The sequence below is a fragment of the Trichosurus vulpecula genome, chromosome 4 (assembly GCF_011100635.1).
Source record: "Trichosurus vulpecula isolate mTriVul1 chromosome 4, mTriVul1.pri, whole genome shotgun sequence".
Taxonomy (NCBI): Eukaryota; Metazoa; Chordata; class Mammalia; order Diprotodontia; family Phalangeridae; genus Trichosurus; species Trichosurus vulpecula.
The window spans coordinates 224389099-224411895 of record NC_050576.1 but is presented as its reverse complement, the minus strand read 5'-3'; the positions used below and the strand labels follow the sequence as shown (position 1 = coordinate 224411895).

Here is a 22797-nt window from a genome sequence, read left to right as displayed (position 1 = left end):
TGACTATGAAAATGTAAGTAGAAAATGTGGTACAGTGGAAAGGCTTTTGAGTCAGGAGACATAGATTCAAATCCCAACTATTCCACCTGCTGCCTATGTGACCTTGCATAAATCACCTAATCTCTAGGCCTCAGTTTCCTAATTTGTAAAATGATAAGGTTTGCTTAAAGGAGAGAACTGAGCCTTTCTAGTTCTAAATCTAGGAGGTTATGAGCTCAAATGGACAAAACAATCGAAAACGAAATCTGAGAAATTAGAATGGCTGAGTTTGGCCTTCATCTCCACTATTTTGCTGAGGTGAGTTTACAATAGATATTGAACACAACATATACAGGCAGACTTTTTTGATATGTTGGTTATTTTTGCTTAAGTTTTTTTCTCCTCTTATTAATTCTTTGTTACAAGAGGTTGCCTTCTGGGAGGGAGAATGGAGAAGTAATTGGGAAAACTAGAAATATAGGTGATGTAAAAGCAAAACAAATCAATACATTTTAATTTTTAAAATATAGAGCATATGGTATTTTCTGGATTTGGGCTTTTTAATGTATTTTTATGCATTTCCACTACTTAAATTACCTGTCTGGTCTTTGGTAGAATAGCTAGTTTCAGTTATTCCAGGTCTCTTCTAACTATCTGTGTATTGGTCTATTTTTTTAAAAGTATATTATTTTGCCTTAAAAATATTAAAGATAAAAATGGAAGCTAATTCAATTTGAATTTATTATAGAAAATTTCAAATGATTACCTGTAACTATTCTTAATTTATTTCAATTTTTTAAAAATTGCAACTTTGGGAGAAAGAAGTTTATTAAATTATATTTACCAAAACAAATGGCATTGAGAAATGTAACATATTATGGTACTTTTAACTACCACTGAAATATGTTCAACTTCAAGTCTAAATACTTCACATTCTAATCCAATAAGAAGCTTAATGACATAATTTATTTGTGAGCCAATGGTAATTGACAGAGAAAATGGCAGATCATGGCCAGGTCAAGATTCAACTGGGTACCCTATTAATCAATACTGCAAGCACTGTTGGTTGAAATAAATACATTTGGGGCAGCTAGGTGGCACAGTGAGTACAGCACTGGCCCTGGAGTCAGTAGGACCTGAGTTCAAAGCTGGCCTCAGGCACTTGACACACTTAGTAGCTGTGTGACCTTGGGCAAGTCACTTAACCCCAATTGCCCTGCTTTCCCCCCTCCAAAAATTAAAAATAAAAATTTTAAAAAAGAAAGAAATACATTTGCTAGTCTTGCTTTTGTCGACTTTGATTCGAAGTTTATTTTCATTGAAAAAGATGGAAATATTTATGCAGGAGTTGCGCTACAAAATATTCAATACATTTGGCTTTTGCTTCTCCCTATCTCACCTTAGAAGATTTCACACACTTTCAGAGTATATTCCGCAGTTTGGAAAACCCTAGAGAATAACTGCAGTTGGGTGGCATAGTACATAGAGCTCCAGGCCTGGAGTCAGGAAGACCTGAGTTCGAATCCAACCTCAGTTCTAGCTGTATGATCCTGGGCAAGTCACTTAACCACCACTGCCTCCAAAAATTCTAAAACAATCAGTCACTATACTCAGTCCTTTAATGAAGATTATTTCTCTAAGTGGCTTTGCAAGAACAATGGTTATAAAGCAATTCACGCCACCCCCCCCAAAAAAAAACATGAGGACATTGTCTCTCATAAATGCATACAGATTCTGTGTGGGACAGAGTGGGCACCAATTTAAATGAGAAAGGTAATGAGCAATATATGTAGGGAACATTATGTGGCCAAGATACTTAAAATTCTGGAACTGCAAATCCCTGATTTCCTTTTTCTTTTCACAAGGTTCCTGTGCTCATTATGGGGCATGGCGTCAGTGATCCAATGACTAATGAGTAGTTGGGATGGTTCCTTGAAGGGCATTAAATCTTTACTGGACAAGTGGGCTTGCTCTTCATAATGTGTGGTATCTTGACTGGACAAGTCAATTCCCTGCGAAGATGCTGAGTAGCCTGGGCTTGGCTACTGCTATCTACTGTATAGCTGCTGCCAGCCTGGGCTAAGACCCTGGATTCTTCTCAGGGTTTAGCTGGATGGATTGATTTGCTCAAAAATAAGCAGCCTCAGTCTTTCACTGAACACTCTTAAAATCAGAAGAATAAAAAAAGAAAAAAAAAGTACTGCAGCAAAACTTACTCAACCTAACTGGAATTTGACAGTATACACAATGTTCTAAATTTATAGTTCCCCTCACCTTCCATCTCTGAAAAGAAGAGAGGAAGGTCCCCCACCTCTCTCCAGTCAAATGTGTTCGTTATAATTACTTAACATTGATTTCTTTTTTATTGTTTTTTCACCATTTACATTCCAACGCCCTCTTTTCAAAGAAGGGGAACCAGAGCTCCAGAGGGGTTAAATGCCACACAGTTAGTATAAGGGAAGATAAAGGACTAGAACCGGTCTCCTCATTTCTAATCCCATGCTCTATGACTTCCTCATGCATCCTCTTTAGTTCTTCAATTTTCCTTTCCCTGACACTCCCATAGGGGAACAAGCGATGAAATCTTGGATGATATCTTGTCTCTGCCATTGCCACCTTGGGCAAATCTTTTAACCTGTCTGCCTGTTTCAGGCTTTAGATTTACGATTTGCTTCTTTGTGTTTTACTGAATCTTGGAATCAATGATATTTAGTGCTAGATCTTAGAGGTGATTTAGTCCAACCCTCTCGTTTTACAGATAAGGAAATTGAGTCTGGAGAATTTAAGTGGCTTTCACAGGATCACACAGGTGGCAGAGATGTGATTTTACTCCAGGTCCTCTGATTTCAAATCCAACATTCCTCAACACCCCCCCCCCCCGCCCTCCACCCCATTACACCAGATAGTTTGCTTAAATACGGTGTGCGCAGCCCCGTAGTGTATAGTGGGTGTGTCCATCGCCTCCATCTAAGTGTTCAATCCACTTCGTGTATGTAGGGATTTTGCATTAATGAGACCTTAAAAACTAGTATGAGACCCTTAAAAAATTAACTGGAGGGGAGAGGACTTCCAGCTGGGGCCAGCTGATTACCCCAAATGGGACAATGTCTCACTGTCAACATGGCTTAGCCAAACACACCCCGAGATTCATCCCCTCCCCTCCACCGCCCTGTGTGCCCTGCCCGCTATATGGATATGCTCAGTCCCCTTCCCTCCGCGTTGCTCCTCACACCGATGATCCTCCTCAGGGCCTCAAGAGCAGCCCCTGCTCTCCCGAGCAGTTTTGGGACACACCTCTCGGGAGAGCTGCGTATTTCCGCGTGGTAGGGAAGCCCCGGCTACGTCCGCTGTGCGCTCCAGCCTGGGTTCTAGGTCCCTGGGAAGTTCTTTAAGGAGCCCAAGCCCCGAAGCTGCTCTGGCTCCTACTGTTCGGCCCCGCCCCCTCCCGAGCGAAGCCCGGAGCTCGAAGCTGTGAGCTCAGAGGCAGCCCAGCCCGGGGGCGTCACCGAGTGCGGCCGCCCAGCTCCAGCTCCAGCTCCACGCCGGAGTCCTCTTCTCTTCTCCACCTCCTCTTCTTCCCTCCCTTCCCTTCCCGGTCTTAGAACGCAGACCCAACGCCCAGCTTGGCACCGAGCCCGAAACGGACAGCATCTGCAGCCGGGACCGTGAGGCAGAGGGAACCTGTGGAGCCTGGGAGCCAGGCGTTCTCAGAGCCCGTAACTGCTAGAGGCTCCAAAGGAAGCCCTTCGCTTAGGGCTTCGGCTGCCGTGCCCTGCTGCTCACTGCCCTGGGCTGGGGAGCGATGCAGGCTGCACTGTGAGCCCCAGGCAGCAGGGCCATGTCCGGCTCTCGTTGCCAGACATTGTACCCCTTCAGTGGGGAGCGGCACCGCCAGGGGCTGCGCTTCGACGCCGGAGAGGTGCTCACGGTGCTGCAAGTCCCGGACGGGGGCTGGTGGGAAGGGCAGAAAGAGGACGGACTCCGTGGCTGGTTCCCCGCAAGCTATGTGCAGTTGCTAGAGGTAAGGTTGCGGGACTAGGCGCGGGTGGGGTGAAAGGGCCCTATCTAGCGGGACAGGGAACCAATATCCCTATTTCCAACCGAATCCAACGCCACCTTCGAGGATGGCAGAGCATCAACCACGCCACCACTGTGAGTGCCAGTGTAAGGATGTGCCAGTAGCCAGGAGAGGCACTGCTGGGGGTGTGTTCGGGCGCAGTGCCTTTCTTGGTCAGTTCCTGCCTGACCAACTTAGAGATTTGCATTAGGGGACCGGAGTAGGGGGTGGGAAATTGGAGCTAAGTGGGGTGAAGGAACGGAATGCAGCCAGCTCCTCTCCAAACCCCCTGCAGCGCTTTTCTGCGTCTTGGGAATGGTGTGCAGCCTTCGAGCCTCGTCCTCACTCCTACTTTGCTTCTCTTCTTTCTACACACACAGTCCCCTTCTTCCTCTTTTCTCTCCTGTTTTGTTCTCTCCCGTTTTGTTCTCTCCCTCTTCCTTCCTGCTTTTTTGTGCTAACCTTCCCACTGAATGAACTGAAAACTTAAAATTCTGAGTTCGGGACCCAGCCAGCTTCCTTGAGTCCGGTTTGGGTTTTCTCCAGTCAGAACTCTTCCAAGGAATAGACTTTTGGAGATTTGCGGTAGGACTTTCTGGGAGATGTGGGAAAGACCAAACCGCGTAGTGGAGAGGAGTGTACAGCCTGCCAGGGAACAAGGAATGGGCCTCAAAATTCCCAGTGCTTGAGTGGGTGTTGTAGGGCTAGGTTGTGAGTTACAGGCTTGTTTGGTGCTGGAGAGTCACAAGTATCAGCAGCAATAGCTTCCCATCTGGAGCTCATCCAGTAGGCATTATCTAAGGAATAATCATCAGGACTAGCTGAGTCCTAGCCCCGAGCCCTTCCTTCCAACCCATCCTCTCCTCCCTCCCAAAGAACCAGCCTAGACTTAGAGTGGAAAAGTGACTTGCTCTTGGGGTGCTAAATGGACACCAAGTTACTTTTAACGCTAATAAACCATTGTTAACTCCAACTAAGTAGAGGTCCCCTATTTGTTGTTTCAAGGATACTTAGAGATCCAAGTCTATTTCGGCCAAATCACTCACTGGTTTGTGGCCATGGACATAGGAAGGGAATGGGATAAAGTTATTTCGAAAGTTAGATCAGAATTCTGTCACCCCCTTAAGAATGTAGGATTTAGAGTAGGAAGGGAACTTAGAAAATGTCCAATCCAACATTCAGCTGGAAACTGAGGCCCAGAGAGACAAATGGACTTGCAGAAGGCTACACAAATGGTAACTAGCAGGACTAGGAATCAAATCTAGGTTTTCTGAATCCAAATTATGTGCTCTTGTCTTGCAACACAGCTTGATGACTTTCATCAGATCATTCTGATCTGAAAAACACATCCTGGGAGTGCTGTGAACATGAAATTCTTTAAGATTTGCAAAATGGGGTACACAATGAAAGGAGATATATGTAAGATGTTTTGCAAAACTTAAATCACTATATAGAAAGTCGGCTACCATCATCATTAACTACTGTCCAATAGTTGACTAAATTCAGGGATCATTATCTCCACTACCAATTAATGAATCAATGAGATGCAAGCATCAAAGGACAGGGAGTTGAGCCATGTCTTAGCAGAGATACGTGTGTTACTGCTTATGGGACCATGGGCGGATTGGTTAACCTTTCTTAACCTTAGTCACCTCATTCATAAAATAAGGATATGTGTCCAAACTTACCTCTGAGGTCCCCTTTAGTCTAGGATCCTAATGTTACAGAATTCCCACTAACTACCTGCTAAATATACAAAAACATTGAGAAAAATAGAATATGTCTACTGATTCAGTACAGTTCCACATTAATAATGAGAATTTATTTTGAACAAATGACTGACAAAGTTTTGGTAGTTCTACTGGTGTTTGAGGCAAGGGATTGCATGAACTGTTAGCAGGGGCCATTTTCAGAAACATGTTCATGCTATATTTTGAAGGCGATTGTATTTTGACATGCATATGTCATATATGTTATTGTATCTCCTACAGCATACTTATACTGGTTCTTGATATTTGGTGAGTGAATGAATGAATGAATGAATAATTTCCCTATGGTACACCTTTAGTTAGACCAGTTCAAATGACATCAAATGACATATAATATTGCTTCTTTTATTGTAATATGGAAAGCTTGTAACTTGTAAAGAAATTATGGAATTTGAAGTGTCCTCATAGTTTTCCTCCCTGAAGTTTAGACTGTGGCACAAGGTGATGGTGTATCTCTCTTACCTTACGAAAATTTCCAGGTGTCTGAAATATGTTGGTAGAGGCCCATGGAGTCTATACCTTTCAAGGAAATATTCCTGTTAAAATTTGGTAGGCAGAAGACTGATCATGGTAGCTTCTGACAAGACTTTCTTTCTTTGTGGCTTGAACTTGTTTTGGGAAGGTGTGAAACTAGTGAATTTGCTCACTGTCACTATGGTGTAGCATTAGTCCAGACCCCCAGAGTTTTATTTTTGAAAGATATTGCTAGTCTGAGAATGACAGAGCTCACCGGTAGCTGCAGCCTACACCAGGGAAGTTGCTGGCTTGTTAGAAACTGATTTTTACTACCTTATTTGTTTACACACAGGTGGCCCAGAAACAAATACTCCTTCACTGCACTATATTCCCCCAATTTTTTTTCATACACAAGCAATCCACATCAGTGTTATATGGTAAGACTACCTATGCAGTTTTCATGAGGTAAATTTGGGCTGAATCATTACAAAGGATTACTTAACCCCCCAGAACTTTCTCTGAACAGTTTTAGTATTTTCTTTGTTCCTTTTCTGTACACTTAACCACATTCTGTATGTATGTATATCTTACCTTCCGTACTAGATTATAAACTCCTAATGGTCAGGTACCAAGCCTTATTAATGTTTGTAACTCTTATATATCTCCTAATGTTTGCATCTACTATGGTACCTTGTAGGTAGTGTAGAGGTTTAATAAATAATTAATGAGTGAATGGATAAAGAATTTCACTATACTACTCATTTAGTTGGACTCTGGTCAAATCATGTTTCTTGTGTACAGTGTGATATATTGTGTATGTCTTTTATAGAAAACATGTATCATGGATGTTCACTTCTGTACAAACCTATGTTCAAAAAAGGTGCTCTTTGTAATAATTATAACTGCGTAGGTGATTGTCATTAAACACAGCAATATGTGTACAATTTTCTTCCATCAGACAACTCACTTTGGTTTAGGTTTTCGATGACTGTTGAAAACCTTACTTTTCAGGAACAAGGTCAGCCTGCCACCTTTTCTCCGATTCCTGCAGGCCAAAGTGTCCTATCTTTTGTGTCAATTTCCCAGCTGCCCACTCTAGTGGACATTTAAGCAGCAATCATCAATTTCATGCTTATTCTCTCTACTCTTTACAAAAAAGCCCTTAGCTTAGCAACAAGTGTGAAGTATCCCTGACTTTTGCAGAATAAATGGGAATGTTACTACATGCAATGAACACATGATTTTTTTTTTGCCTAGTTCTCTGTCAGAGAGCCCCAAGCTGTTTTTCTTATAACCTGTTTCACTGAATCCAACCTCATTAGGTGTCCCTCTCTGTGTTTATCTAGGAGTTGTTTAGTATTTTTCTGCCACTTTTAATAATTAAAATTAACTTACATTTATTTATCACTTTTCACAGGGGTCTCAGATGTTATTTCTTCTCATCTATACAATGACTTTGTGAGATAGGGAAGAAAATGATCTCTATTTTGTAGATGTTAATACTGGTAAGTCTTTGCTTGTCCAAATGAAACTCAGAGGTGACGTAGTTAGTGTCAGATCACAAAGTCCAGCCCAGATCATCTGACTCCAACTGTAGAACACTTACTGCTTCAGGAAAACCCAGATGCTTCCTTCCTAATTCCTAGCAGTGGCAGAGCTAAACATTTTTGCTTTCCCAGCAAAAATTTTCAGAAAACCCTTTCTCGCAGCCTGCAAAATAATTCTACCTAGCAAGTTGAACTACTGATTTTCAGCAAGAGAGTATCACGCAAGTTTAGCTGAATTTGGCATTTTGTGTGTTGAATGAAATATTTTAGGAATCCTTGGAAGACTCATAAGGTGGTCTATACTGTTCATTTGACAGTCACTGACTAATAAAGACCATTTTCACATCTTCCCTCCTTTATCTGCTTATCTGGCAGTTTCTGAATAGATGAATCTGCATGCAGAGTCAGGATTTTGCCTTGCATCAATAGTATTGAAGTCGTACTCAGGAACATATTTTTTCTAAAAACAGATCCTTCATATCTAGCACTGTAAATACCCTTGGTTGAATTAGCAGAGCCTTTTGGTGGCAATACTAGAGGTTGGTTTCTTGGGGCTCCTTCAGTCTCAGAGTCCCTAAACTTTGCTGTGGTTCAGACTGTCAAGTCAAATCAATGGGTACCTATTATATTGCAGCCACAGTTGCAGTGAGCCCATTTGGCACCAAGGGCAAGTAATATGAAACAAACTAAGCATAAGACATATAAGAAAAGCTTCGATTTTAATCATGGTAAAGGTACTGTAGCAAGGGTATATTGAAGCTTTTGTGAGGAGTTGTTCAATTTTCAGCTTGAGCATTTACACCTCAGAAATCAGTAAATGCCAACAATCAGGGGCTTGATGTATTGTTTTGTTGTCTAGATTTCGAGTGATGGAGATTAAACTTAAAAGTGTATTGCCTTATTTTTTTTGAGAACCTTAACTAGCACACTCCTGACTATATATCCATTTTCTGAACATTCAAGCAGCTACATTTGAAGAGGCTTTATCACCAGAAAGTTGGCAACCAGGTGATAAATTCTTTCAGTCATTTAAACTCTCAGAGATTATCTAGAAAAGGGTAGACATGCTGAAATATGTGTCAGTAAAGATGATATATCACAAGATGAAATTATTTATTCCCGGTCTATTAAAGGAATACACACACACACACACACACACACACACACACACACACATATATATATATATATATATATATATATATATATATATATATATATATATATGAATCTATGTATTCATATATATGTAAAGGAATCTATATCTATCTATATTTATATATAAAAGAATCTATTAAAGGAATATATAGAGGTATGGAGGTACAATAAGAACACTGAACTTGAAATTAGTAAACCAGGGTTGTTTTAGTTCTGTTACTAACTTGCTTTAGGACTTTGAGCAAATCACTTTTCTCAGGGCCTCTATTTCCACCTATATAAAATAAAGCAGTGAGAGTAGATAGACAATCACTGACATCCCTTCCATCTCTAAATCCTCTGATCCTGTCTCAGAACCTGTAGCATATTTTTTGGTGAGGCGAGGCATATCTATAACAATCACAGGACTGAAGATTTAGAAGTCAAGAACTTGTAGGTTATCTAATCAAAGTCCCTCATTTGACTGAACAACCTGAGGCCAGAAAAGTCACCTTCCATCCTTGGATTTTGTGTGTGCATGTATGTGTATTTACTGCCAAAAGTCATTTGCATCCAAGTCGGATAAATTCTGTGATTTTGTAATAAGGTGAATGATTAATCTGGCAATAAATGGTTTTTGGTCAAAAACAGTCAAAAGTCAAAAATTTTTATCAAAAACAGAATATAACTAATGAGACTAATTGTTTCATTTGGATTCAAAAAATATTCTTGAAGAGTCCTGGTGGCAGCAGAACTGCCTTGGCTGATAACTGGGTTGTGAGTACACCTACTGTGGCCTCAACTCTCTGTAACCAGCTAGGCCCCAGACTCAGGCCCACCCTTTGATGCCACCATCCACCTCTACAACTTCTTGCTTAGGGAGCGATGATCAAATCATTGTTATCATTGCTACTGGGAAGAGTGGACTACCACTCTGAATTCCTATGATTCAGGGTCACAAGCTGCCTAGGGAAAAGTTTACTTCCTCTGGTACTCCCATCTACCTATCTATATCATCTTTACCTCTTCCTTGTCCGTATCCCACTCCACTTTCCCTCTCCCATTGTCTCCTATGGAAGGTCTATTAACAAACTGCCCAGGGTTACACAGCTAATAAGTGTCTGAGGTCACATTTGAACTCAGGTCCTCATGACTCTGGGGCTGGTGCCCTATCCACTGTGCCACGTAGCTGACCCAACAAACTGCCATTCATAATAGACCTCGTCCATCTTCTTGAAGTAAAGGAGACCCAGGTCCCTCTCCCATTCTCACGCTGTCCAGAACACACTGTATCCTTAGACACCTTTTCTAGCATTTAATGTACTCATGCCCTCATGGCACCCTGAGCCAGGAGGAGAGATGGGCATACATCCTGCATCTCACTGTCAAATTAGCAGCAGCAGTTATATAATGCTTTAAGGTTTACAAAATGCTTTAATAGAGATTTTATCCTCACAACAACCCTAAGGTAGATAGAAATTCAGTGGCTTGGTCAGAGTCCTGAAACCTTAAGTGGCTGAGGTTGGGTTTGAACTCAGATCTTCCTGAATCCATGTCCAACACTTTATTGCAGTAGCATCACGTAGCTGCCTTCTAGGCCTTTTCTCTACCAGTATTATTCAACTATCTCACTTTGAGGTTTATTACATCCACATATATGATCCTATCCAGATGCTGTTGACTATTTCTTAAGTCCTGAAGGCTCTGTCCTTCCTCAGCTAGTTCAGTACCTGCCTCACAGTCTTCTTTACCCCAACTCTTGCCTTTCTACTCAAAGACTTTATTTTACATGTTGTTATTTACTTAAATAGCCATTTCCCAGGTCATCAACTTCACCTCCCAGGATCGACACCCTCATTCCAACTTCAGCCGCACACAGGGACAGTCATGCCCTTGACCTCATGATCATTCACAATTGTTCTGCCTCTGCAATCCATAGCTGAAATGCCTCTATCTGACCATAAACTCTTATCTCCTTTCCGTTTCTCTTGTGCCTAAACCACTGAAACTGCCAGGTGTTTCCCAGAGCATCTTGCTCTGGCCCTAACTTTTCTCCCTTCAAGATCTTGAATCAGCTTTTTCATCTTAATAGGCCCTCATTGCTTCACATCAGTACTTTTTACTGCACAGCATTTTTTCAAAATGTTCTCCTCAAGCTTCCCTTCTCTCTCTTAGCAAAATATCTTGCTACATATTTCTTTGAACAGACTGAGGTTCCATCTTCTCAGTTTCATCCCCAAGTCTTTCCTCCTTTGTTTCAGTCTCAGAAGGAAGAGTGAAGTGACTCTTCACTTTGTCAGTGCTAGTCCACTTGACAGAGGACCTGAACTCACTTACTAAGTATAATCTTGAGCAAGTCACTTAAACCCTGTAAGCCTTATTTATGACACCTATAAAATCATGTTCTACTAGGTGATCTCTAAGGTTCATTCCAAGCTCTCATTTTTTGAGCCTCTCATCTTCCAGGAGTTTGACCCTTTAATCATGTAATTTTTTTCTTTAATTGTTAATCAGTCTTTATCTACTGGCTCCTTCTGTGATGTCCACAAACATACCTAGATCTGCCCTATCCTTAAAAAATCCCTACTTGACTTTTAAACTCTCCTCTCTTTCAATGTCAAACTCCTAGAAAAAAAAGCCATCTATGCTCTATACCTCCACTTTTTCTGCTCCTACTCATTTTGGAACCCTTTGAAATCTGGCTCCCCATCAGCCATCTGAAACTGCTTTCTCCAAGGTTACCACAATGCTTTCTTCATTGCCAAATCTGATTTCCTTTTCTCAGTTCTCATTCTTCTTGAGACCATGACATTGTTAACCACTCCCTTCTCCAAAACATTTTCTCCTCCATTTGTGACTTTTCCTTTCATCTGGTTCTTACCTGATTGGTCACTCATCAGATTCATTTGCTTGGTAAATGTCCACCATAGCCCATCTCCTACGTGTGAGTCCAGGGCTCTATCCTGGAGCTTCTTCTGTCTCTTGGTGAGATCAGTTTCAAACAGCTCCCATCACTTATCATCCTGCGCAGATAACTCCCAGATCTGTATATCTATTCTAGCCTCTTGACCTGTAGTCCCATGTCTCAAACTACCTGCCAAAAATCTCTAGCAGATGTCTTATAAGCATCTCAAATGCAACATGTCCAAACAGAACTCATCTTTCCTCCCCAAACTCTGCTCTCTTCCTAACTTCCCCCTTTCTGTGAAGGATACCACCACCCTTTCATTGTCCAAGATGTCACGCTAGATTACCCTCTGAGTCACCCTCAACTCTCCATTTTCCCCTTGTCCCTTGTAGCTAATCAGTTGTTGTCAGTGCTACCTCTGCAGCTATTGTCTCTGCCTTTCCTCTCCCAAAGATACCAACTTAGTTCAGGCCCTCGTTGCCTCTCACTGGGCTATTGCAGTAGTTTCCTAATTGGTCTCCCAGCCTCCATTCTCTCTCTCTCTCTCTCTCTTCAATCCATCTTGCCCATTGATATCAAACCAGCCTTTCTAAAGCACAGGTCCGACCATGTCGCTTTCCTCCTCAGAAAACGTTGGTGGTTCCTTCTCAACCCTAGAGTCAAATACACATTCCTCTGCTTGGCATTTAAAGTCTCTCCCAACTTGGCTTTAGACAACCTTTTCAGGCTCAATGTACATTATTCTCTTTCACACACTCTACATTCCAACCAAATCGACCTTCTTACTGTTCCTTGTGTGTTCCTTGGGCAGGGGAGAGAACTGGTCAAACTAGTCATTCCATCTTCTACCCCTCTGCCTTTCCGCAGGATGTCCCTCATGCCTGCAATTCTCTCCTCTCTTCTGCCTGCTAGAATCCTTAGCATCCTTCAAGGCTCAGTTCAAGTGACACCTCTTACAGGAAGCTTATGGTGATTCCCTGGTTGCTGATGCCCTCCTCCCTCCCCACCATAACTTTGTATGTATTTTGCAGTTATCCCTTCCACATCATGGCTTCAACATATTCTTGGTCAGCATAAGAAATTAAATGGGAATTTGGGGGGAGTTTTGCAGAAGTCACAAACAATACATGAAGGCAAGCAGACAACACAGAAAAAAATTTAGAAACTTAGAAATGTATAAAACATATGCACAGTATTGTATCATATCAAGAAAAAAAAGAAAATTCATGAAGCTGGTATGAAGGGAGGGTCAAACAATTTTATTCAGGTTTTCCAGATTGAGGGGGCACCATGCCCCTGACCCTGGCGATGTGGAAGGGATAACTATATATTTTTCCCGATACTTCTTGTTTTCTCCCAACAGAGTGAACTTCCTTGAGGGAAGGATATATTTCATTTTTTGGATTTTGTACCCCAGTAGGTACATGTCACATAGTAGACATTAATTCATCAAACACTTGAATGAATGAATTATTGCAATAAGTATATAGCCTCCCAAGAGAACTACTTACTAAGTTTCATTAGACCATTTCATTTCTTTAAACTGTCATCCTATATCTCTGATTTTTCTCAAACTCCTTGAAAAAGCTGCATACATTCTATGCTCCCACTTTCTCTCCTCTTACTCTGGCTTCTGATCTTTTTATTCAATTAAAACTATTCTTTCCAAAGTTGCCATTGGTCTCTTTGTAAAAGTGTGTGTGTGGGGAGGGGGATGATTCAGTCAATTAATTACTGTACTCCTATTTAGAGTAACAAACAAAATTCTCTACCCTTGGAACCTTTATCTAGTGAGAACATATCTGTTGAATCAGTCAATTAAAGGCATTAAACTAACGTATGTCTTATCATGCCCAGTGTATTGGCTATAATGTGGAAAACCGTGACTATGCATATCCGTTGCAAGGGTTTTCTTTTTCTTTTTAAAGTGTGTGTATGTGTGGAGCTGGGAGGGGGAGAAAATGAATCTTTTTTTTAAAGAAAGTTAATTTGAGAGCCCAATATTTAAGTGTCTAGCAACTGGGAGAAGAGATCAGTTCCAGCTAAGCCCCTGAAAGAGAATTGCTTGGGACGGAAAGAAGGAGCCTATCTCTTTGCCCCCTCCCCTTGACCATAGGATGACCTTGTGGACTTTGGAAGGTGGGAAGATTGGGATTTTATATTTACTTTCTAGATGCATCTCAGGAACAGTAGTGAGTGGAGGCAAATCTGCTTCAGAAGCTAAGGACAAACCAGATAATGCTGAGAAAGGGCAGCTTTTGGATTCCATAAGGAGCATAGTGGAAAGTTGTACCATACTTAAGATGAACATATGAAGGACTTCAGGAAACATACTTCTAGGAACTTTGACTTATTCCTTTGCCATTTGATTTCTCTATGTTTGAACCATTTTTCATGGACTCTATATCTATGTAGGGTAGGTAAGTGGTACAATGGATAAAGCACTGGGCCTGGAGTCAGGAAGATCTGAATTCAAATCCAGCCTCAGACACTTAGTAGCTGTGTGACTCTGGGCAAGTCGCTTAACCCCTATTTGCCTTAGTTCCTCATCTATGAAATGGGGACGTGCTGGAGAAGGACATGGCAAACCACTCCATTATCTTTGCCAAGAAAAGGCATATAGAGTTAGACATGACTAAACAAAAACAAAAATATCTCTATGCTTGTGGGAGAGTGTGTCTTTTGGGGAGATACTTTATGACAGCCCTTCTTACCAGAACACTTTAGTTTTCACTTCTCTCTAAAAGCTAATTGTCTGGCTGACTAAATGATTTTTATTGATAATCAAGGTGGGGAGCATGCTGGTCTCATGAGCTATAGTATTAGAAACCAACTCTTTAATTCTTCAGGGTCCCCTATAGTCCTTTGGGGAGTGAAGGGTAACCACTTTCAGGGGATATAATCTGCCAATGTTAGTTGGGGTTAGGAGAGTTAGTCCAGTATATGGTTGTTGTCCTTTATTCTGGAAGAGGACCAAAATGACATCGCTATGCTAGCTAAAGTCAAGTTTCAGTGTGATTGTGGCAGATCAGACCAATACAAGCTTGGATCAGGCACAAATAGTCTGTGTGAACATGTGAACATTTGGGGTGGATTCTCTAAATTTGCACATTCTGCGGTTGTCTTAGGAAAATTCTGAAGATCACCTCACAGGATAAGATTCCAGATACTGAGTTCATTCCTCAAACTAAACTGCCAAGCATTCAAACTCTGCTTCAGAGAGCACAACTTTGATGGGCTGGCCACATTGTTCAAATGCACAACGTACACTTGCCAAAAAGACTATTTTATGGAGAACTCACACAGGGCAGGTGCTCACATGGTGGTCAGAAGAAGCGATACAAGGACACTCTCAAGGTCTGTCTCAAGAACTCTGCAATTGTTTGTGTGACATGAGAGACACTGGCACAGGACCGCTCAGCATGGCGTGCCTGCATCAGAGAAGGTGCTATGCTCTGTGAGCAAAGCAGAATTGAAACAGCTCAAAGGAAATACAGGATGTGAGTCCAGTGTATATACAACATCTGAATTGCCAAATACAACAGTCTTTTCTCAGTCCTAATCTCTTTCCACTGTCTGCTTCATTTGACGTGACTGATCACCCTTCCTTCTCTCAGTTTTGGCAATAATGGCCCTGCTAGTTTACTTCCTACCTGACTACGTGTATTCTCAGCTTCCTTTGCAAGCTCATCATCTATCTTCCCTAACTGTGGGTGCTCCCATCTTCTCCCTCTATTCTGTCTCTTTTGATAACTTCATCAGTTTAATTGTCATCTTTAGGCGGATGACTTGCTGATCTCTATATCCAGTTCCAACCCCAGTCTTTCTTCTGAGCTTCAGTTCCAAATCACCAATTGAGTTTTGGAGATTTCAAACTGGATGTCATAGAGACATCTCAACTCAGCATAACCAAAACTGAACTTGCTCTCTTTTCCTCTAAATCCTCTGCTTGCGTAGTTTTTGCAAATGCAACACTACCTTTCCAATGTCTCCATAATCTCAGCATTATGCTTTCTTCACTCTCCCTCACCCCATATATACAATTACTCATCTCCATCTTTACAACCTCTCTCCTTTGCTCTACTCACGTAGCTACCACCATAGTTCAGATCCTCATCATCTCTCACCTAGATTATTTCAAAAGACCATTTCGAATTGGTCTCCCTACTTCATCTGTCCTCACTTCAGTCAGTCTGGTGCAATTTGATTTTCCTTAAGCACAGATCTAACCATGCCACTCCCTTATTCAGTCAGCTCCAGTGACTTCCTATTGCCTCTAGGATGAACTATAACCTCCTCTGTTTAACTTTTAAAGCCCTATACTACCTGTCCCCATTACTTTTCCAGCCTCATTAAACATAGCTCCATTTCCCATGTTCTGTGATCTAGCCAAATAAGCCTTCTTGCTTCCCCATTCCTGGAATCCACTCTCTCCTTTTTCTCTGCCTCATACAGTACTTCTCTTCTTGTAAGACATAGATTAAGCATTGTCTTCTTTATGAAGCCTTTCTCAGTCAGGCCAGCTACTATTGCCCTACCTCTCAAAGGACATTGAATTCTAACTATTTTATACACATTTTACTTATTAACTTTATGTTTAAGTTATAAATATTTTTATGTGTACTTGTTGATTCCCCCTACCCCTCATTAGATCATAAACTCATTGTGAGTGGGATTATTTCATTCTTTGTAATTATATCCTGTTACCTAGCACAGTGTCTTACAAACATTAGGTGCTTAATAAATACTTGTAGATTGCTTTAGATTTGCACATTCTGGATTTTTACAAAATCACTTTTAAAAGTGGCTTTTAAAAGCTGTACCTCGTATTCTAGAGTAAATTTAAGGTGTGATTGTTGGTTCAGTGCCACTGATGATGATGGGGAGAGGTCAGGGACTAAATTTTATTTTTCTGCCTCTCAGTACCTTAGACAGTTTTGGGGACACATTAGGCATCCCCCAAGTATTAGTTGAGTAAACTTTGTTATTTCTTGATTCCACATTGACATTGTATAGATATCTGTCTGTCATTAGCTTTACTGTTGCTTGCCAGAGACTACCCATGTGGAGTGACTCTGGTACAGACCAGCACAACTTGGCAGTAGGTAGTGGCCAAAATTAAAATAGGCTAAATGTCTTCAGGCCAGCAGATAGGTTAGACTAGAGACAGACTGACGATAGTTGGTTGCTGTGTCACGTGACAAACAGGAGAGCTTGCGCAATGGCAACCCTATATTTCTCAAGGGCTGCCTGAAGTCTTGAAGTGGCCTGCGGGCCATATATTATGCAGGCCTGCTCTGGTAGATAACCTTGATAAAGCTGACCTAGCTTGAATGAAAGAGTTTTTTTTTTCAGAAGAGCAATAAATCAACTGATTAAAAAGGATTAGTTGAACCCCTACTATGGGAAGGCACAGTGCTAGGCACATCTTTCGGGTAATACAGTCTCAAGAAGACTGTGGTCTGGGAACCTAGGAACATAAGACAGTTATAAAAAGATAAATTATCTGATAAATGTCCAGTGGCCAGAGGGCACAGAACAACCTAATCCCAGCAACACTTTTGCCCCTTGTCCAAATCCCATTGGGAAGTCCCTTTCTCCAACATTTCTTCAAATTCTCCCTTCCTCTTTCCTCTTCCTTGCTCTGCTCCGACCTTACCCATCACCACCACCTTAGGAGTAAGGCCAGAATGCTCACTCTCTTTTAGCCTTCAGGCCCATTCCCCTTTTTCCGATAATCATAGACCAAATCCCCCGTAGTCTGACCGTGGTGCAGCGTAGCTGCTCACATGGTTTGGATGAACGGGATGTAACCAATTAAAATCCTCCCAGTCAGATAGTGGAGCACTATGTGGGCTGGTGCTGTTCCTTCTGCAACAACAGGCATTGCCATCCCCTCTGCCGCTGTGCTCTCTGGACTTCTGCGCTGCCTGTACCCCAAGGACCCTTGGGTCTTGCCATCTGAACTGCCACTGCACCCTAAAGACCAGCAAGCTTTTTTATCAGCCATACCAGCTGAACCCTCTCATATATATCTTATCTCACCCAATTAGAATGTGAGCTCTTTTAGAATGGTGATTGTCTCTAGTACTTAGCACAATGTTTGGCACATAGTGAGTTTTTAGTAGATGCTTTTTCATTTATTCATTCATAAAAAATAAGAATATTGATATATCTAATCATTCTGAGTTATATAAACTCACCATTTACCTACCCCCCACCCACTCCCAATCAATCAGCAAGAATTGTACCTGATACAAAGACAAAAATGACATAATCCTTTATCTCAAGGAGATTATTAAGGGAAATAACACATTTGACCTTTGGCAAGTCATTTAGCCTCCTTGGGCCTCAGTTTCCCCATCTATAAAATGGAGGCATTGGACTAGATGATTTCAGAAGAGCCCTTTCCACCTCCTGTGCTCCTATCTAGACAGCTTTAGACCTGCCCATACCCTTTTCCTCTGGCCATTTTCTGACCTACCACTGCTGCTCCTTCACCTTCCCACCAGACATCCAGAGCTTTGGAATTCCTACTCTGGGTCTAGGGCTAGGCTGTCCTGATGGGTGAAATCTCACTGTATCTATCTAACCCTACACTGGACCATGCTGTTTCATCCTGGCCATTTTCAAATCTGCTGCTTATACTCTCCTTATCTAAAGAAAAAGGGAATTGGTCTATCAGAGGTTCCTGACCTAGGGTACATAAATTTTTAAATTTTTTATTTGATAACTGTATTTCAGTGTAATTAGTTTCCTTTAGAATACTATGTATTTTATTTTATGCATTTAAAAACATTATTTTGAGAACTACCAAAGGGCTCCATGAGACAAAAAAGATTAAAAACCCCAGGTCTCAGATTCCTTCCACTGATGACATTTATTGGTTCTGTGATTCTTAGAATAGGATTGCTGTCTATTTAGGATAATCCTTGCCACCTAACCTCCACTGGCCAGTTTTCTTCCAGAAGCAATCTCCAGTTTATTGTGTACTCCAACATAATGAGTTGCTCACTACTTCGAGACTAGCTATTTACTTTTAATTGTCTCATTCTGTAATCAGAAGGGACTCCAGGAGAGAAGGTCCTTTTGTCAGTTAGGTAATTAAGAATTTTGTGCTTATATGTTGGGTGGTAGAAAGAGTTGGAAGAGGGCTAGTAAATAAACCCCTGGAGGCATAGGTGTAACCTGGATGCTTTGGAAAGAATTTTATTTCTGGACACTCTCTGAGAAATTTTGCTTGGGAGTCCAGAGTCTAACCTTTTGCCACTGCCTTTAGAGCTCCTACTAAAAGAGTTGTTGGTGTCTAAGCTTTCTCTACAGTTTCCAGAGCAAACTGACTTTATGCACTATTGTTGTTAGATCATGGTGCTTATCTGTATGTGGTTCTGGCTTTGTCTTGTGGTTTGGTTCCTTGCAGGTGGAGATAGCTTGGCTTGTGGAAAGTTCTGGTTCTAGAAGCAGATGACTTCAGTTCCAATTTCACTTCCTCTGTTTATTACCTTTATGGCTTTAGTCATCACTTAGCTTAGCTGTAAAATTAGGGGTTTGACTAATTGGCCTCTGAGATTCATTCCAGCTCTGTCTCTATGATCTAGATATCATTGGGTGCTGTTGGTGACAAGAGGGGCTGAGTGAGAAATTGTTAATGGATACTTGCACAGCCAACCCACCTCATCCCCCACACCTCTCACATACACATTCTGATAGCTCAAAGTAATCTTTTTTTAAAAAATTAATTTTTAGTTTTCAACATTCACTTCCACAAGATTTTGAGTTCTAAATTTTCTCCCCTTCTCACCCCCCCCAAAATGTGTGCAATCAGATATAGGCTCTACATATACATTCATATTAAGCATATTTTCACATTAGTCATGTTGTAAAGAAGAATTAGAACCAATGGGAGAAACCACGAGAAAGAAGAAAGAACAAAACCAAACAGTATGCTTCGATCTGTATTCAGACTCAATAGTTCTTTTTCTGGATGTGGATAGCATTTTCCATCATGAGTCTTCAAAGTACTCTTAATCTGACAATAAATCATCATGACTTCCTGAGGCAGGAGACTGGACCTGGCTCTTATTTTCTTTAGGGAACGTCCTATTTCGGGGATTCATGTTGGTTCCAAAGAGAGTGAAACTTAGGTGGTCATTGTTCCCTGGGCACAGTTCCCAGATTAATTCCTTGCTTTACTACTACCCTGAATGATGATATCACCTTGCCCCCTCCCTGTTGTGTGATGTGATCTGTTTTGTTTACTTCTCTCCTTTTAGATTTGGTCCAGATTTGTTTTAGTTGTAGACATTTCTGAGATGAGTTTGAATTTTCACCTATCTTTACCTGCCCTGAGCTCTGCAACTAAAAGTAGGACCTAGACAAAATTTCTATAGTTGTGTCAGTAATTAGTCTAGAATACACACTCATAGCACTTGGCTAATCGTTATAACCAGTGACCCCAAATTGAAATTTTGAGTTTATGTAGTGCTGGATAAAAAATCAGGGGATTTCTCATATCTATATCTGTCTCTCTGTCTCTCTCTGTCTGTGTATCTCTCTCTCCATCTGACTGTCTCACTCTTTCTGTCTCTCTGAGTTCTTAGACTGAGTTCCCCTGGGAACATTTGAATTTTGGAACATCTATATCTATATCTGTATCTATATATATCTATATCTATATCTATACCTATATGTGTATCTATATCTATATCTATCTATCTATCTATCTATCTATCTATCTATGTTTCCACAAAAAAAGGGGGAGGGGTAAAAGAGCCTTCAGCTGACATGCAAACTCTCAAACCAAAAGCATATTGAATACAGGACAAGTTTTATTTAATCTAACATAGGAATGCAAACACTTTCACTCAACCCTATTAGCAATTAATTTTCTTTGGGATAGGTTCTACTTCCCAAAGATCTATGGGGTCTTCTAAATTTATAGAAATATTCTCACAAGAGGAAAGCACTGAATGTTTCTAGAGAGTTAAGCTATTCCTCTGGTGACTTCTGCTTCCTTCAGAGGGCTGTGCCGTACTCTGAACTTTTAGTACTGCCCTGGTGTTGATGCCTCCATACTGGAAGAAAACATTCAGGATTGCTAGAGTTGATCCCATGCCTGGAACCACACAGTCCACCTAACAAGCAGTACTAGTAAAGGGCAAGTTGTGGCTCTCTCCCTTGCTGCTCCTTGCCTTTTGCTCCTCATTTGTATAAGAATTCTGTACAGCCCAGGAAATCTGCTCCTGTTTTCTCTACTACTGTTGATGTGGGTTCCTATAGCTTCTAGCTTGGCCCTATAATTCCTCAGTGACCCATTACCTGCTTACGTTTGCTGTAATTCTTGGGGTGATATTTTCCTAGTGGGAGTCACATTCCTCTCCAGAGACCCAGGCCTAAGTTTCCGTGTAACCTTTATCTTCTCAGTCCTTATCTTCTCTCAGCTTTGGGTCTCTTTACCAAACCCATTCAGTGTTTGGGCCCTGATGGGCTCAGAATAAATGTAAATAACAACTATTTCTGCTTTGGCCGGAAACCCTGAAGGTCTTCCCTTCCAGATCGGATTTTTCTTTTTCTTTTTCTTTTTGACTAGATAAAAGAGGCCATTGTCCACCTCTTTTCTTACCTAACCTTAATCACTTTATCACATTGCCTCAGTCAAAAGCAAAACCCGTTAAAGACCTTAACTTGAAAAGGCCAAGGTTCCCCACTACACTCTGAGCCAACTCCAGTCATCCTGATCTGTGTCTGGTCACTGGACTTAGATGGCTGTGGAGGAGAAAGTGAGGCTAGTGACTTTGCACAGCCTTGCCTCACTTAAATCCAATTCAGTTGTATGTCATGACGTCACCTCACTCACAGTCCTCTTCAAGAGCAAAGGACAAGTAATGACAACAACACAATGGGGACATAGTAGTAACACCTATTTCATTAGTTGTATTTGGCAATAAATCTGTGCTTATATGAAAAAGAGCATCTTTCTAAAGCTAGTACACTAGTCTTACCACGTTTGACCTACGGAAGCCGAAGGTAAGAAGTACTTTGTGCTGAGTTCAGTGGGCAGGGCCCATACCTAGCTATTCTGCCTCAATGTCCTCCTGGGTTTTAGCAAACTAACACGGGTAAACTCCTTCCTCATTCATACATTTTAGAGTCATAGAATGATAGGATGTTAGAACTAGAAGGAACTTCAACTATCCTCTAATCCAGGGTTTCTTAAACTTTTCCCACTAGTGGCCCTGTTTTGAGTTTCAGCAGCTTTTCTTGGCCTTGCATGGGTATATGCGGTACAAAGTGTGCATGCTTTGTGTTCAGAACCAAGCCTGCAGTGAAGTTGCTAGATACAGGGTGGGCAAATGCTGCCAGAAACACTTTGGATTCATTACGAGTTTGATTTTTAATTAATTTTTTGTCATTGCACGTTCAGAAACCTTTTACTGTTGCCAGAAGTGCGGCTCTAATCCAACCCCTTCATTCTAGATGAGGAAATTGTAGAGAGGTGTAGTTACTTGCTCCAAAGCACATAGTAAGAGGAAGAGCCAGAAACCAAGTATCTTAATTTCTGGTTATGTGTTCCCTTTTACAACATTGCCTAAAGGACCGGTTGAGCAGCAAGGTTGGCTTAGCTTAGGTACTACTCCTGTAAGAAGTTGGCCCATTTTGAAACCCTTTTAATGACCATCTCTGGGCCTCAAGATTTATTTAATAACCCTTTTTAAAAAATTCATTTTTATTTATATACTTTGTTTTTATGTATCTTTAATTTCCGAATATGTGCCTCCCCCTTCTCTACCTAAGCAAGCCATCCTTTGTAACAAAGAATAAAAAATAAAGAGAATATTTCAGCAAAATCAAACACCAATCTCTCTGATATTATATGCAATAGTATGTACCACTAATCCTATACCTCAGAAAGAAGGGAGATGTATTTTCTCACTTGAACTGGCT

General features: G+C 41.2%; 1 protein-coding gene across 1 annotated transcript in view; it reads left to right on the top strand.

Annotated features, from left to right (window-relative positions):
* Positions 1–3802: 3802 nt before the first annotated feature.
* GAS7 (growth arrest specific 7) overlaps positions 3803–22797 on the top strand; it is a 298468-nt gene continuing 279473 nt past the window's right edge. The window contains exon 1 of the mRNA XM_036754899.1: positions 3803–4000. Within this exon, the coding sequence (XP_036610794.1) occupies positions 3818–4000 (183 nt within the window). The 5' untranslated portion in view covers positions 3803–3817. The remainder of the gene's footprint in view (positions 4001–22797) is intronic.